This window comes from the organism of the source record quoted next, unplaced genomic scaffold (assembly GCF_019419815.1).
Source record: "Pyrus x bretschneideri cultivar Hongxiangsu unplaced genomic scaffold, Pyrus_bretschneideri_v1 Contig14, whole genome shotgun sequence".
NCBI lineage: Eukaryota > Viridiplantae > Streptophyta > Magnoliopsida > Rosales > Rosaceae > Pyrus > Pyrus x bretschneideri.
In genome coordinates, this window is record NW_025999435.1 from 2,328,450 (window position 1) to 2,342,864 (window position 14,415).

The following is a 14,415-nucleotide window of genomic DNA, read 5'->3' on the forward strand; positions in this document are numbered from 1 at the left end:
CAATGAAATTTCCATGGTAGTTGATATCGCGTGATTGATATCGAATCCCATCACCTTTGAATACTTGTTCCATGTAAATTCCTCAAGAAGAGGTGAATAGTAATTTAGAAAAAAACTAATAAAAAAAGCTTCAAATCTTTTTTTTTTTTTAAATAAAAAACCATTCAATAATTTTATTTAATAATAAGAAAAAAAAATACATTAAATTGTGAAAATTTTGTGGTGTTGTTTTCCAATAGTAGTCAAGATGACAAGAGATTTTCAATGTGCTCGAAATATAGGGTGGTACACCACGTGTTTATATACAAGTTGCGAAAATTTTATCCAAGATGATGCCAAAGCTTAAGAAATTGGATGGAGAGCTACATTTATTATTGTAGGTATATAAAAAATATGAGAAAATTTAATTTGGTAATTGAAAACTTTTTAAATATAATTACAGAGAACATAATCTTCTAAAGGTTTTGATCTATAGGGTCACTTCTGGGTTTATCGTTTTCAGCGTAATGGGTGCTTTTACAGTACCAAAAATTGTCTAAGTTTCAAATCTTATGAAAGTAAACCAAGAATTAAACATTATTTATAAAACTTGTCCAATAAGTAGACGCTATTCATGAAACTAGACCAATAAGTAAACACTATTTATGAAATTGAACCAATAAGTAGACACTATTTATGAAACGAAAACAAAAATTAGGCACTATTTCCAAAACTAAACCAATAGGTGAAAACTATTTATGAAACTGAAATATACACTATTTATGAAAATGAACCAATAACTATGTACTATTTACGAAACTGGACTAAAAAAGATACATTATTTATGAAACTGCATCAATTACTATATGTTATTGGACAAAAAGTTAGGCACTATGAAAGTCTACTAATAACTAGGCACTATTTACAAACTAGACCAAGAAAGATACACTATTTATGAAACTGCATCAATTACAATATGTTATTTAGGAAACTAGACCTAATAACTAGACACTATTTATGAATATGACCAAGAACTAGACAATATTTTGAAAGTGGAAAAAAAGTTAGACACTATTTATGAAATTGGACCAGTAAATAGTGTAGTATCGTTCAGTGTCTGTGATAGATGCATGAGTCTCGCGCGTCAAGTTTATTTATTTATTTATTAAAATTGTGTCATTTTTATTAGAATTTAAGTTCTTTTGTCATTTTTACTAAAATTTAAGAATTTTCATTAATTTTTAATTTTTTTATTAAATAAAATTATTAGATAATTTTTTATTAAAATAAATTTAGCTCAAATGAAAGTGCCTAAGAATTTAGTTGCGAGCAGAAGGTAAATTACAAAAAAGGATCATGGGAAATGGGTAAATTTGAATTTTCAAATGCCAAACAAAGGACAAGAAAGAAATGAATACAAGGGGAGGCAGTTATTCGTTGGTTTCGCGACTTATACAGTACGCGAGTGGGTGTGGGTCCCACCACTGCTCCTCCCACCAACTTGACTCTCGGCCAACAACGAAACCAAAAAGGCTATACAAATTCCCCCTTCCTTTCTTCTTTCTCGCTTCTGGCCTCTCCGGGTCTCCTCCTCCATGCCATTGCCACCCAACAAGCCATGGCTTCAACGACGGTGTCGATCATGACCGCGGCGGCCACTCTGAGAGGCTCGTGCGCCAGCTTCTCCCTGCTATTCCTGCTCCTGATTTCAACAAAAATCACCACCGCCTTCGCTCTCAACAACGCCTTTCTCAGCGTCAAGTACAAGTACGCCGGCCGCGAGCCTTCCTTGAGCGCCCTTAAAGCTCACGATATCCAGCGGACTCTTCGATTTCTCGCCGACGTTGACCTCCCCTTGGGCGGCTCTGGCCGCCCTGATGCCGTTGGGTACCCATTTCTTCTCTCCCCACCGCAATTCTTCATGTATATTTATATTCCGTGTTGCTTTGAATTGGGTAATTATTAATATGTTTTGCTTGTTTTGGAATTTGTAGTTTATACTATGCCAAAATTGGAATTGGAACACCTACCAAGGACTACTATGTACAAGTTGATACAGGCAGTGATATTATGTGGGTCAACTGTATCCAATGCAGAGATTGCCCAAAGAGAAGCACACTTGGGGTATGAGATTGAGACCTCTCCATCTGATTCTTTGCATCGTTTTCTTTTCGGGTTTTCGTTATTGTTTTGCCCCATGAATTGGTTGTGTTTTGCTTATTTGGGTTGTTTGGCTATGGCAGATTGATCTTACTCTATATGATTTTAAGCAGTCTTCCACTGGTAAATTGGTTCCTTGTAATCAAGATTTTTGCTTGGACGTAAATGACGGTCCGCTGTCTGGATGTACGGCTAATATGACATGCCCTTACCTGCAAATATATGGGGATGGCAGCTCCACTGCCGGTTACTTTGTCAAGGATATTGTGTTTTATGATCGAGTGTCCGGTGATCTTGAAACTACGTCTGCCAATGGGAGCATCATTTTTGGGTAATTTCTTCCTACTTGGTATGATATTTTGTACTTGATTGGAATAAATGCTTCATTGAGACTAATGCTTGGTAAGTTACATGTAACTGTTTGGGGACAAACAAGTCCTCAAATCAGTACTAATTCAGCCATGTTGAGAAGATTAGTGGTCAAAATAGTGATAGGAAACTTGTTCTGTGCATAAAAGACAAAGATATGCAATTTTCAGCTGTAACTATGGACCGATTCTAAATTATGGTACGAGGATAATTTAGTTCAAGGGTGGGAGGGTTGTAAGTTCGGGAAAAAATGGACGGGATAAAACATAATTTTGGGTTAGACTGATGATAAATGAGCTCTTAGTGGATAATTCAATGATATGGTCATCCAAAATCTTCAAGAATTTTGTTCTTCCAACTTAACAAAGTCCTCCTCCCCTAACAAGGAAGTTAGGTTAACTGCTTGAACTTTCCTTTTCTCCTTTTCTGTTCATTTCCCCCATTTAATTCAGCTGAAGTTTTCGTAACTCCTATATGTGTGCAAAACTAAATACTTTTATCATCACAAAAATGGTCAAAGTAAACCATCAGTTGTTATTTTGCATTGAACTGTGTAATTTTGACAGCGTGGTATTTTGTTCTTCTTATAAATTTTGGATGGACTGCTTGTCCCTTGCTGAACAATGATATTCCACCTACTTGCTTGTTGTCATAAATTACTTTTTATTAAAGGAAAAGAAAGTGAATGAACAGTTGCTGATTGATAGGAGAAAACAATCTAACAGTTGTTGATTGATAGGAGAAAACAATCTCTCTCTCTCTCTCTCTCTCTCTCTCGATTGTGAGCCCATATACATGTGCATGTATATGTGTAATATGGTTACCATTCGTATGGTTGTATTGACGTTTGTGAATAGGTGTGGTGCTACACAATCTGGTGACCTAGGCTCATCTGGGGAAGGAGCACTTGATGGAATACTTGGTTTTGGCAAATCAAATTCCTCAATTATTTCACAGCTAGCTTCATCTGGGAAAGTGAAGAAGATGTTTGCTCATTGCTTAGATGGCAAGAATGGAGGTGGTATCTTTGCTATTGGGCGTGTTGTACAACCAAAAGTTAACATGACTCCCTTGGTACCAAACCAGTATGTATTCTATTCTGCATTTTGATATTGTAATGTTTTCATTCATCTGTTTTATGTGCATTTAAGTGGTATTTTGTGGTCGTTTTCTTGCTTGATAAAACTGGTGTTTCATTTTAGTACTTTTTATTCCCATAATTTAGTGGTATTATATGTTTTAATTTTTTTCTTTGCTTGTTAGGTATGTATAAAACTAGACGAGAATCATCGGCTTATAATATGACTCAGATTAAAAGCCAAGCTTCCCAAGAAGTCAAGCAAGCAATGCAAACATTTATTCTTATTAAGTTTTCAAACTTGTAAATAAACTGTAACAGCCATTCGATTCAACCATTCTCTTAGATTGTTGAAGATAATTTTTGATTTTATAGTAATTCAAAAGCAATAAAACAAAGAAGACTGAAAAGGGATAGAAAAACTTATCTATGTACTATATCTTATTCATATTTTCTTTTGAAACATGTCTAGTATCTTCTTATCTTTTGGATTACGACTTTTAACATTATGTTATCCCTGCCTTTTCTTTTCTAAAAATGCTTTCAAGGACCTTATAAGAAGTACCAAATATTATTACTTCTATATTTTCTCAAATGCAGAAGATAATCTAATAATTTCCTATATTTTCGTGCATAAAATTTGCTGTTTCTTTTGCATCTATGAGAATGTCACCAGAAAAAAAAATGCTCTTCTTTTGTTGGAAAATTAAGCTGCAATTTGTTATAAAAATTTAGGTCGCACTACAACGTCAACATGAAAGCAGTTCAAGTTGGCCGTTCTTTTCTAAGTCTTCCAACAGATGTATTTGAATCGGGAGATAGAAAAGGGACAATAATTGACAGTGGTACGACATTGGCTTATCTTCCAGATGTGATTTATCAGCCCTTAGTAAGTAAGGTATGTGCTATGCAATTACTTTCTCTTCTGGAGATTGTCATTAATTTTTTCCATTCATAAATATGATTTTTATTATTATTTTTAATCTGTGAATATTTACGTCAGTATTGAATGAAATGCTTTCTTATTAGATTATCGCTCAGCAGAATGATTTGAATGTTCAAACTGTTCACGGAGAGTATACATGCTTCCAGTATCCAGGAAGGTATGGTGTATTCCGTTGTGAATTTTCTTTTAGGAGTAATAGCAGATAAGAAAGTTTTATATTATTGAATTTTGATTATTTATAATATCTTGAATGTTTGAGTCATTAGATTAAGATTTGTCTGGAGTGATATATTATTCCAGAGAGAAAATGCTGATTGGATCTCTATATAAGGTGCTTAAATGCTAACTGGAATCAGATAAGACGAGCAATCATTGTAAGTTTAGAAGGGATGCAACAGCCGTAAATGTTAAAATGGATATAAGTACATCTGTTTTTGTGTAGATGTAAATCAATATATTCGTTATCTTGAACTTGTTCATTTGGAACAGATATAATTTGGTAAGCGACTGGCAGTTTTTAGCTTTTATATAATGCTTGTCCATTATGTTTGTGTTTCTTATTCAAAATAAATAAATTGTATAGTGCAGGACGCTTCCCTGATATTTGTACCTTTTGCTTTTTATTGCAGTGTTGATGATGGGTTTCCTGTGGTCACCTTTTACTTTGAAAATTCACTTTCTTTGAAGGTTTATCCACATGACTATTTGTTCACTTACGTAAGTATATTAAACTGAATTTTTTTTCAGGCTTTATTGATGAGTTGTTCTTAATTCTTATTCAGGTTTACCCGTATTACTAGCTTGTTTTTGCTTTCATATCTTTGCCAACTAATTGGCTTTGGATTTTAGAATTCTGTGTGTTTATTTATGGGCCCAGCTAGCATACTTATTCCCGTGGTACCAATTATCAAATTTATTGTTATTAATTTATTTCTAAGAAACTGCAATCCTGTAAAAGAAAAGAGTAAAAGGATGCTGAGGAAAACGGACAAGTAGTCCATCTAAGGGAGAGTCCAACTAAAAAATTAAAAAAGGCCAACAATTACTATATTTCTTCAGTTGCTACTATTTTTGTTTTTTAAAATATGATAAATATTGGTTGAGCTATTAATGCAAGTATTGTTACCCTCTCATTTTGATAATTTTTTTATTTCTGTTCCACTATAATCTATTATTCTACAGGAAGGCTTTTGGTGTATTGGTTGGCAAAACAGTGGGATACAATCAAGGGATAGGAAGAACTTGACTCTTTTGGGAGGTAATGTCTCATTCTTAGTTTGTGTTGAGGAGTGACTTTTCAGTTTCTTGAGTAAATATATAACTTCCAAAATATAAGGTCTAGAATCGTTATAGCATATACTCCGAAGTTCAAGGCAAGACTTTCTTAGGTATTGTAAGTAATTGTAATATCAATTCTTCTTTTAAAGATTTATAGTCACGAGAAATCTAGTAAATAGAGGAGCTACGTAGGGGTGTCTTGATATTTTGCTTTTTGATAAGAAACAAATACTTGTTTCGAAAGGGGAATGTAAAAGGAAGGATGGAGAAAAACAAAGTGCCTATAGAAAAAAAAACTTATGAGGAAAATATGGAAATTTTCTCTTTGAAACTTAAGGACTGTAATACAGTTCATGCTGACTCACACCGTTGCTCTAGTATTCATTGATACTTGTGATTCTCATTGTAACATTTACTTTAGGTTAAGATGAGATCATAGATTCAGTGTTGGGATGCCTATGAGGAATTGAGGAGTCTAATGGAACAATTGAACCAAATGTACTATTTAGACCGTATGTCCATTTTTTTAATTTGATGTAAAATTTCGCTTAATAAAGAATAATATTTGGGTTTAGCTCTATACTACGATTCCATGTATCATAAATATAGCCAACTTTCCCACACTTATTGTGTGTGGTATTATAAGTAGTTATGGTTAATATTCAGTATAAGCGACCATAGTCATGTGGCATCAATCTTCAAATGCAACTAAAGACTGGGTAAGCATAGCTATATAAAGTTTAAATGACATGATACATGAGATGAGCAAGACACAAGAGAGTTGCATGAAATTCCTGGTGGACTTGATCATTTAAAGTGTTTCTTGCAGATTTGGTACTTTCAAACAAGCTAGTCCTGTATGATCTTGAGAATCAAGTCATTGGATGGACCGAGTATAACTGTGAGTGTCATGTTATTTTCTGTTCTTAATGTCTGTGTGTTCAAGTAATATGAGTACATCCTAATTAGGCTTACCGGTTACTTACCAGAGACGGTTTTAGACACTTTTCAAATGTGAGTTTCTCTTCTTTTTACTAATCTGAACTTTTCTATGGTCAATTTCAGGCTCATCGAGTATTAAAGTACAGGATGAACAGAGTGGAACAGTGCACTTAGTAGGTTCCCACTATATTTCTTCCTCTTCTGCTTCCTATTTGAATACCCGATGGGCTATAATCTTCGTGTTGCTAACCATGCTGCTGCACAGAGTTTAGTGAAGAGGACAGCTAAAACAAAATACTGACAGCCAGATTTCAAGGTAAAGAAAGAAAATTAAAAAAAATAGAGAAAATACTATGAAAACGGTTTTTGACATGGTGTATAGAAAGGTTGTGATTTTGCGGGTCTATATTAACACCGAAGGTGAAAACACAAGCTAGGATAGACTTATGGTTTTGAAGCTTCGCTATGGGTTTATATTTTTCTGCCCGTTGTGAATTTCTGAAGATTTCTGAGAATATTGTATATGGTTTTCAAGTCTTGAATTGTCTCAACTTAGGTCCTGACATAATTGTACATAAGATCGTTAGTATATGTGTCCTCTGTGGCTCGATCCAGTGGTTCGATGGCTGCGCCTTTGAACTTCACAGTTATCGCCTCGTTGTTTGTATTGCACAGATGAATTGCCCACATATCTAATTTCATCAGCACATACAAGATGCATGTTAAATTTCACATCATCATATGTTGCGTTACAGTTGCGAAAACTTTACCGGAGCTAATGTAAGATCTAAAGTTTTACATTTTGGCTATCCTTTTTTACCTCATGCACTTCTTCTTAATCGTATTCCTCGATTTTCTTTTCTTTTGATTTGTTCCATTCAACGGCCAGATTAAAACAGAGTTAGGTGCAGTAAGTGACGCGCACCCGACAACGTTTTAATCGAAAGAAATGTGACAGCTTTCTAGACTAGGAAGATAATACCATGGAAAAGCAAAGTTGGTTGGGAGAGGAGAACAATTGAGTTGTCGATGACAAATTTGCAGCGTTTGTCCAGAGAAGGAAATGAGGGCATGTTATGGCAAAACCAAGGATTAGGTTCAAGCTGCTCCAAGCCAATGATAAAGCCCAACACTAGACAAAGATGTGGCCCAAGCTAAACTTTGCGCCCATGTTTTGACATAAGGAAAAGGATTTTCTCGCCAGATCCTTTTCTTAGGGATTCATCAATCGTGATCGTTCATCATACATCATATAGTTAGTTTTCCTTAAGTACTATTTATATTTAATTTTAAATTTTAAATTTTAAAATGATTTCTAATTGCACGATGTATGATAAACGGTCACGGTCATGGGATCCTTAGGAAAAGCATCCGGCAAGGATCTTTTTCGTTGACATAATAATTTGGATGGATCGTGCAACAGGTGAAAAAGGATGCGCATTATTGACGCTAATGAAACAATTTTAGCCGTGATACAAACGATATTCTATAGTAAATTCATCTTACGTTTGGTTGTGATCATGTCCGTTCGAACTTGGGTTCAAGGGGAGGAGCATCCAAAACTCGGCTTTTTAGCCAAATTTGGTTGTTGAATTTGGTCTCTTGAGATTTGAAATCAATAGAACTAATTTTTGAATTTGTCCACTGTTAATAGTTTGGTCATTCTTTGAAAAACCACAGTTAAATAAGTACCAAAATGACAAAAATACCCTCAATTTAATAAATAATGGATCAAAATGATTTTACAAAATTTGAGGGTATTTTTGTCATTTTACCTTTATTTAAAGGAGAATCTTCACGAATAACCAAATTTTTTACGTTGGACAAACTCAACAAACTCAATGACCAATTTTATCGATTTTAAATTTTATGGACCAAAGTGAGAAGTTCTGTCAATCTCAATGATCATTTTGGCTTAAAAAAACCCCCAATTTTTATCCTAAATTCTGAGTTACATAGCAAGTTTAAAGCTTCTATCATCAATTTGGTTTCGTTGGATCAACAAATACTGTTTTGATCCATTTAATGTAATCCCCTACTAGCTCCATGCAGATGAGCTTAATGAAGAACAATTCACATGAACTAACAAATTGTACTAAAAGCAAAGGAAATTAGTGTCTGCTAATTAATTACTTAATTACATCAAATCACTCACATTGAAAGTACCAAATCTTAGGATACATGAGATACTTTGGGTGAGAGTAATTGAAGGAAAACGTCTGCAGAGGTGCCAACGGCAACCCGCCGTTGACTACACAATCATCGACGGCAAGCACCTTGAGCTGCCGGGGATTCACCAGAGCTTGAGGAAAGCTTCCACACTTCAAATGGACGTTGATGATTGGGCACATTGGGCACTTGTTATTCACTTGTACCATGAATTTTGGAGAGCTTCCAAACTCCACCTGGGTCTGTTGCACTGTTGGAGCTTCCTCATTGGTACTGCATTTTGCTCCCCATCCTGCAACATATATATACACATATATGTATCAAAATTAACCAAGTTAATTAAAACCCAAGTAAATTTTAGAGGAGGAGGAGGGAGGGAGGGAGGGAGGGAGGGAGGGAGGGAGAGGGGGAGAGAGAGAGAGACCGTAGGGGAAAAGAGAAGCAAGTGTAAGAGAAGTGCAGAGAAGAAGCATGAAAGCTGGTTGGCAAAGCATTGTTGCTCTTTCGACTGTAAGATTATCAAGTGAGAAGGTGGTTAAAGTGGTTGGATCCAGACTTTCAGCGTCTGGTTTATATAGAGACAATTAGGAGTGGAAGGATGGGGTGGAGTGAGTAGCAAGCTTTTTATGTGGTTGGTGTTGCGATACTTGCGGAAGAGAACAACTTAGATGACACGTGTTATGACGTACCATATCAATGATAACGTTATATGGACTGAAACAAACATATATTTGTATTATTAGTACTAGCCGCTATAATAACAGTGTACCCATGAAATCGATGAATCTCTTTGCTTGTTAGTTGTTAGAGAGCGGAGGGAGTCACATGCAATCGGGAGGAAAAAAGGGCATTTGGAAAAGGAACTTGGGGCCAGTATTTGTACGTACAATGCTTCCCTTACATACAAGCTGACTCACATGGCCAACGTCAGTGCCCCAAAAAGCTGACAACAATTCCAAGTTTTCTGTGTGTGTTGATCATATTGCTCTCTCTCTCTCTCTCTCTCTCTCACAGAGACATCGAAGTCAGACCAATCACATGCATGAATATTTCATACAGTAGCGCGGGTTTGTCTGCGCCAACTAATTATGCATGTGGCATGCTGCCAACCTCAATCATTCAATCGTTAAGTATTATTATCATGACTTACAGCAAGAAGGCTAGTAATCTTTTCATTTGAAATCAGATCTTTTCGTTCTGTCTTTTCAGTTTAATTTTGTAATGTTGCTTGATGATCGGACCGTCTATTAAAAATCAACTATTTAGGAATAATTTCTATGTTGAGATAAAAAAAATTTGATCCTAACTTAAACCAGTTATATGTGTATGAATAAATTTCATACTATGCCAAAGTATATTTCATGTTGTAAAAAACTCGCCTCTATATAGTAATAATTGTTATTAAGTCCAAAAAAATGCAATACCACGGTGATAAAAATTAAGATGAAGTAAAATATTGTTTTATTAGGATAAAGTAAAATATTGTTTTATGTGGCTTATGTGATAGAGGTATTGTAGTCATTTTGAACATATGGAGGGCCTCTGTTGGACAACATCTTACATGGCATAGGTTAACCGTCACCGTGACATACAAGTCCAATAATGCATTGATATGTGAAAAAAAGCTTACATATGATAATACATTATTGAATATGTGCTCCCCAGAGCGTTGAGTCCTGTTCCATTTAAGTCTTTATCCCTTTTTGGATTGTCACATGGCATGGTGGGGCCTCTCTCTTCGTCTTTTTTTTTTTCTTTCTTCCTCTTGAGTGGTTCTATCGACTCCCCGCAATTTGTTGAACACAACTTTTCACTAAAAACACCATCCACATGCTTGTTGGTTAACATAATATCCTAGAACTAACTTTACCCAAACCACCCTCATACCCTCCCCTCCCACAGAATTACAAAAGTGTTGTTGCACATGCCCATAGCTTCCACTTTATTACTAAAAAGAGTAGTTAAACGTAAATTAGCACAGCAAGTACAACCTCAGATGCATAACTCAAATAAAATTCGTACTGCTACTTCCAGCTTTTTTGCACATTTTCTATCAGAGTAACGGAGACTAATGAAAAGACATTAGAACAACGTAAAGTAATCCCGTTTTGGGTAAATTTTTACAAACGAATCATCACATTCTGTAGAAACTATTTAGCAACGGTTCGATGATGCTTTTCTTCGCCTTGAAATTATTTCCTAGACCATCTGAACTCATATCCCTGATCAAGTCCACGTAGCTCGTTCCCCGGCCAAGTCCCCTACAATGTGAAAGCACATAAAACATCATGTTTGCGTAGTTGGCTAAGCTTAATATCTAGCCTTGCATCGATGAACATAAAACGATTTTCCTTGCATCTGTCATCAGAGTTTGATCAATTAAGATTGATCATACTATTTCAGATCTGCAAAAGTTTAAGTATCATTCTATTTTTCTACAATAACAAGATCATATTGTTAAACACGTCCGTTACCAACTACTCCGTTCAAAAATGAAGATCGCAAACACATGAACCCACCCACGTATATATGACTAGTATGCAGGTATGTGTGCTTGCAGGAAACTTTTGTTTAAGTACATTAACAGAACATTCACAGTTCGCGTTTGAAGCAGATCCGGATGAGTTTTTTGCCTCGACTGCCAAGGAAGAATAAAAAAAATTCAGTGAACAATTAAAAGAAGAGGGACTTACATGAGGCTCCATGAAAAGCAGCCTTAAGACTATTGGACTACTGAACCTGTAAAACAGAAAAAACAATGCACAGAACGGAACAATCTTGACTGTAAATTCAGGAAAACTTCCAAGCTTACATGGAACAGGTTAACCGTCACCGTGACATCCAAATCCAATAATGTATTGACATGTGAAGAAAAACTTACACATGACACTACGTTATTGGACTAGTGCTCCGTGGGGCGTTCAATCTGTTCCATGTATGTCTTTATTGTTGTACATGCCCATAGCTTCCACTTTATTAATTAAAAAAGTAGTAAAACGTAAACTAACACAGCAAGTATTGTAGTAAGAGATTGAGTACAAAAAATTACGGTAAGAAAATTGCACTGCAGGCCAAAAACAGAAAGTCCCTCATCTAATATAGACAAGTTGTTGCTAAGGTATCAAGACTAAAAATTCAAGAGAGAAACATACGTTCGAGCAAAAGCCATAGAAGCAGTGGCAAGAAATGTCCTCATCACCAACAAAATTAACAACACCTTCACAAAGCGAAGAAGAATGGGAAACATGAAAGGAAAACTAAACACGACATTCTGACATCAAAATGCAAGTGTAATAAACAGAACACGCACACGCTCACACGACCACACATACAGAGGGAGTAATTCAAAGGAACAGAAAGTATCAATCTGAATTTCAAATAAAAAGAGATTGAGTATGGTAATCGAAATCACCAACCTTGATACCTTCTGGCAGTAGAAATAAACAGAAAGTAAGAACATTGGGCAGAAGAGAATTGTAATATAAGCTTTCAGTGCATTAAAATTGGCACTGATCCTAGAAACACATACATACACAGTGGAAACTGATCATCCAAGGGGTCACTAGCTTCACCGTTCAACCACTTCCCAGAAAAACTAGAATTTACTTAAGGACATGTGTCCTTCGGTACATGAATGGGAGAACACAGTAGACCCGTTGGCTGCAAAATGAAGAGGCATGCAATGGATCAGTAAGGCAGAGAAGAAGCCAAGGAAAACACCTACACCAAATTTCTCAATTAACTAAAGAACCAAACAAAATAAAATGTATACTAAGAAAGACGATTAAAGTTTGTCATGATCAAAAACTGTGCTTCTGACGCTGTGGAAATTAGACAGCTGCCGTCCCTTCTACATCTCCTCTATTGATCATTCGCAGAATCGCTCATCCACAAGCAGTCCGTCCAGTATTTGATTCCATCCGACGGTTGGCTGCATTCGTCAATTTGAGGATGTTCTTGTGGTGATTCACCTTCAACCGTTCCCAACCATTGGTCAAAGCCTAGAAGAAATTCTCAGCATGTAAAATAATTTCTTCATCGCTAGTGGTACCACCACCTTCACCGCCCAAGCATATTGGATCAGAATAAACATCACTCATCAGCGGCACATAATCATGAACAGAAAAATTGGTCATCTTCGCATTGCCATGAATGTTGCTTATGCACTCCTGATCATTATTGGCAGTCTCACTAATCATCCTATTTCCTTCATCAGGACTACTGCTTGTACTAGGGCAGTCTTGTAGTTCACCAATGGTGACCACACTCGCACTAGTATTTGTTTGTGATCCCACTTCTTTTTTTTCTTCCTTCACTGACGGCTTCTCATTCAATTCCTCTGTTCTTGCTCTCTTTCTCTTAACCGGCGGCTTCTCATTCAATACTTGTTTTCCTGCCCTCTTGACTGGTGGCTTCTCATTGAATTCAGGAGTTGGAACTGAGGAATCCATCTTGTTTCCACACCTAGACCTCGGATTCCTTTTAAGTCGAGAAAGAACCACCTTTGCGCCAGCAACTGCGCTAGGAAGAAGACTGTACTCTTCCAAGAGCCAGTCGCCATTGTTCTCAGAGCCTTTGTTTGTATACTTGAAGTGCCGTTTTTCCCCGATTTGATTTCCATCCAAGCCTAAAACTTTGTCGGAGGATGTTCCGCTCCAAGTGCCTCCAGCTTCGATCTGGCGTTTGCTGCGGCTGCCGCTAGAACGCAGCTCGTAGAAGAAGAACAAGTCCTGATCGAGGAGGGAATTCCCGCCGAAGTTTTCCCAAATCACCCAGGGTGGTGTTTGGCCAAAGAGATTGTACTCGTAAATAAAGGGAATTCCCAACGGCTTTCCGGCGATAGCTCTGACGCGAAGATAGGAAGCGACCAATTCTTGATCAGTTGGATGAAACCGGCAACCCAACGGCGCACCCCAATAACCCAACGGCATTCTCATTTTCAAACGGGATTTCAAATTCAAATCAAGAAACAAAACCCTAACTTTTCCGTACGGTGCAGTGCAAATTAAGCCAGAAAATAGAGAAAGCATAAGCCAGAAATTAAAGGAAGAAAAAGGGAACCTGGAAGTTGATTTCGATTTCGATTTCGCTCGCTCGTTAGTCGTTAGGGTTCCTCCGATCCCAGAACAGATGGAAGCTCGTCGCCCAAAAAACCAAACCCGGGATTTGATCGCGCTGAAAAATTCGACCTGAGAGAGAGAGAGAGAGAGAGAGAGAGAGAGAGAGAGAGATGGGATTTGAAATTTGAATAAAAGCAAAGAGACGACCGTTTGTATTTGATGTTAACGTTGCAGGACTCATCACCGCCTTAACGCGGTTATTTGCTTTTAATCATGGGCTGGGCTCATCATATTTTGTTGGGTTTGGGCTTGGTCTTGGGCTTGGGTCCAGTTTATTGCAGTATGAAAAATCTCTGGCCCAAAAATCTCTTGTCGTAAACAAAATCCAGACCTTACGTTTTCGACACGCAAGTTTCATCTTCATCTCTTATGCC

General features: G+C 36.6%; 3 protein-coding genes across 5 annotated transcripts; 1 reads left to right on the plus strand and 2 right to left on the minus strand.

Moving 5' to 3' along the window:
• Positions 1-1,481: 1,481 nt before the first annotated feature.
• LOC103960406 (aspartic proteinase 36) lies at positions 1,482-7,614 on the plus strand. Of its 2 annotated transcripts, XM_048579729.1 has the most exons (11): positions 1,482-1,866; positions 1,974-2,103; positions 2,223-2,470; positions 3,366-3,593; positions 4,322-4,484; positions 4,616-4,689; positions 5,162-5,249; positions 5,715-5,790; positions 6,640-6,711; positions 6,876-7,068; positions 7,428-7,614. In XM_048579729.1, the coding sequence occupies exons 1-10, from the start codon at positions 1,598-1,600 to the stop codon at positions 7,022-7,024; spliced, it is 1,497 nt and encodes a 498-aa protein (XP_048435686.1). In that variant the 5' UTR covers positions 1,482-1,597; the 3' UTR covers positions 7,025-7,068; positions 7,428-7,614. The 2 variants fall into 2 exon arrangements, with proteins under 2 accessions (XP_048435686.1, XP_048435685.1); XM_048579728.1 differs by lacking the exon at positions 7,428-7,614 and having other exon boundaries at positions 6,876-7,343.
• Positions 7,615-8,830: 1,216 nt separating this feature from the next.
• On the minus strand, positions 8,831-9,566 carry LOC103932081 (uncharacterized protein At1g05835). The gene is made up of 2 exons (XM_009341631.3): positions 9,346-9,566; positions 8,831-9,213 (listed from the first exon to the last, which is right to left on the minus strand). The coding sequence occupies exons 1-2, from the start codon at positions 9,413-9,415 to the stop codon at positions 8,900-8,902; spliced, it is 384 nt and encodes a 127-aa protein (XP_009339906.2). The 5' UTR covers positions 9,416-9,566; the 3' UTR covers positions 8,831-8,899.
• A 1,352-nt stretch (positions 9,567-10,918) lies between these two features.
• LOC103932080 (NAC domain-containing protein 41-like) lies at positions 10,919-14,146 on the minus strand. Of its 2 annotated transcripts, XR_007256733.1 has the most exons (3): positions 13,983-14,146; positions 11,615-12,581; positions 10,919-11,182 (listed from the first exon to the last, which is right to left on the minus strand). XR_007256733.1 is itself a non-coding variant. In XM_048580046.1 (2 exons), exon 1 carries the CDS (start codon positions 13,949-13,951, stop codon positions 12,923-12,925), a length of 1,029 nt encoding a protein of 342 aa, XP_048436003.1. In that variant the 5' UTR covers positions 13,952-14,146; the 3' UTR covers positions 10,919-11,182; positions 11,615-12,922. The 2 variants fall into 2 exon arrangements, 1 of the variants encoding a protein (XP_048436003.1); XM_048580046.1 differs by having other exon boundaries at positions 11,615-14,146.
• Positions 14,147-14,415: the final 269 nt, after the last annotated feature.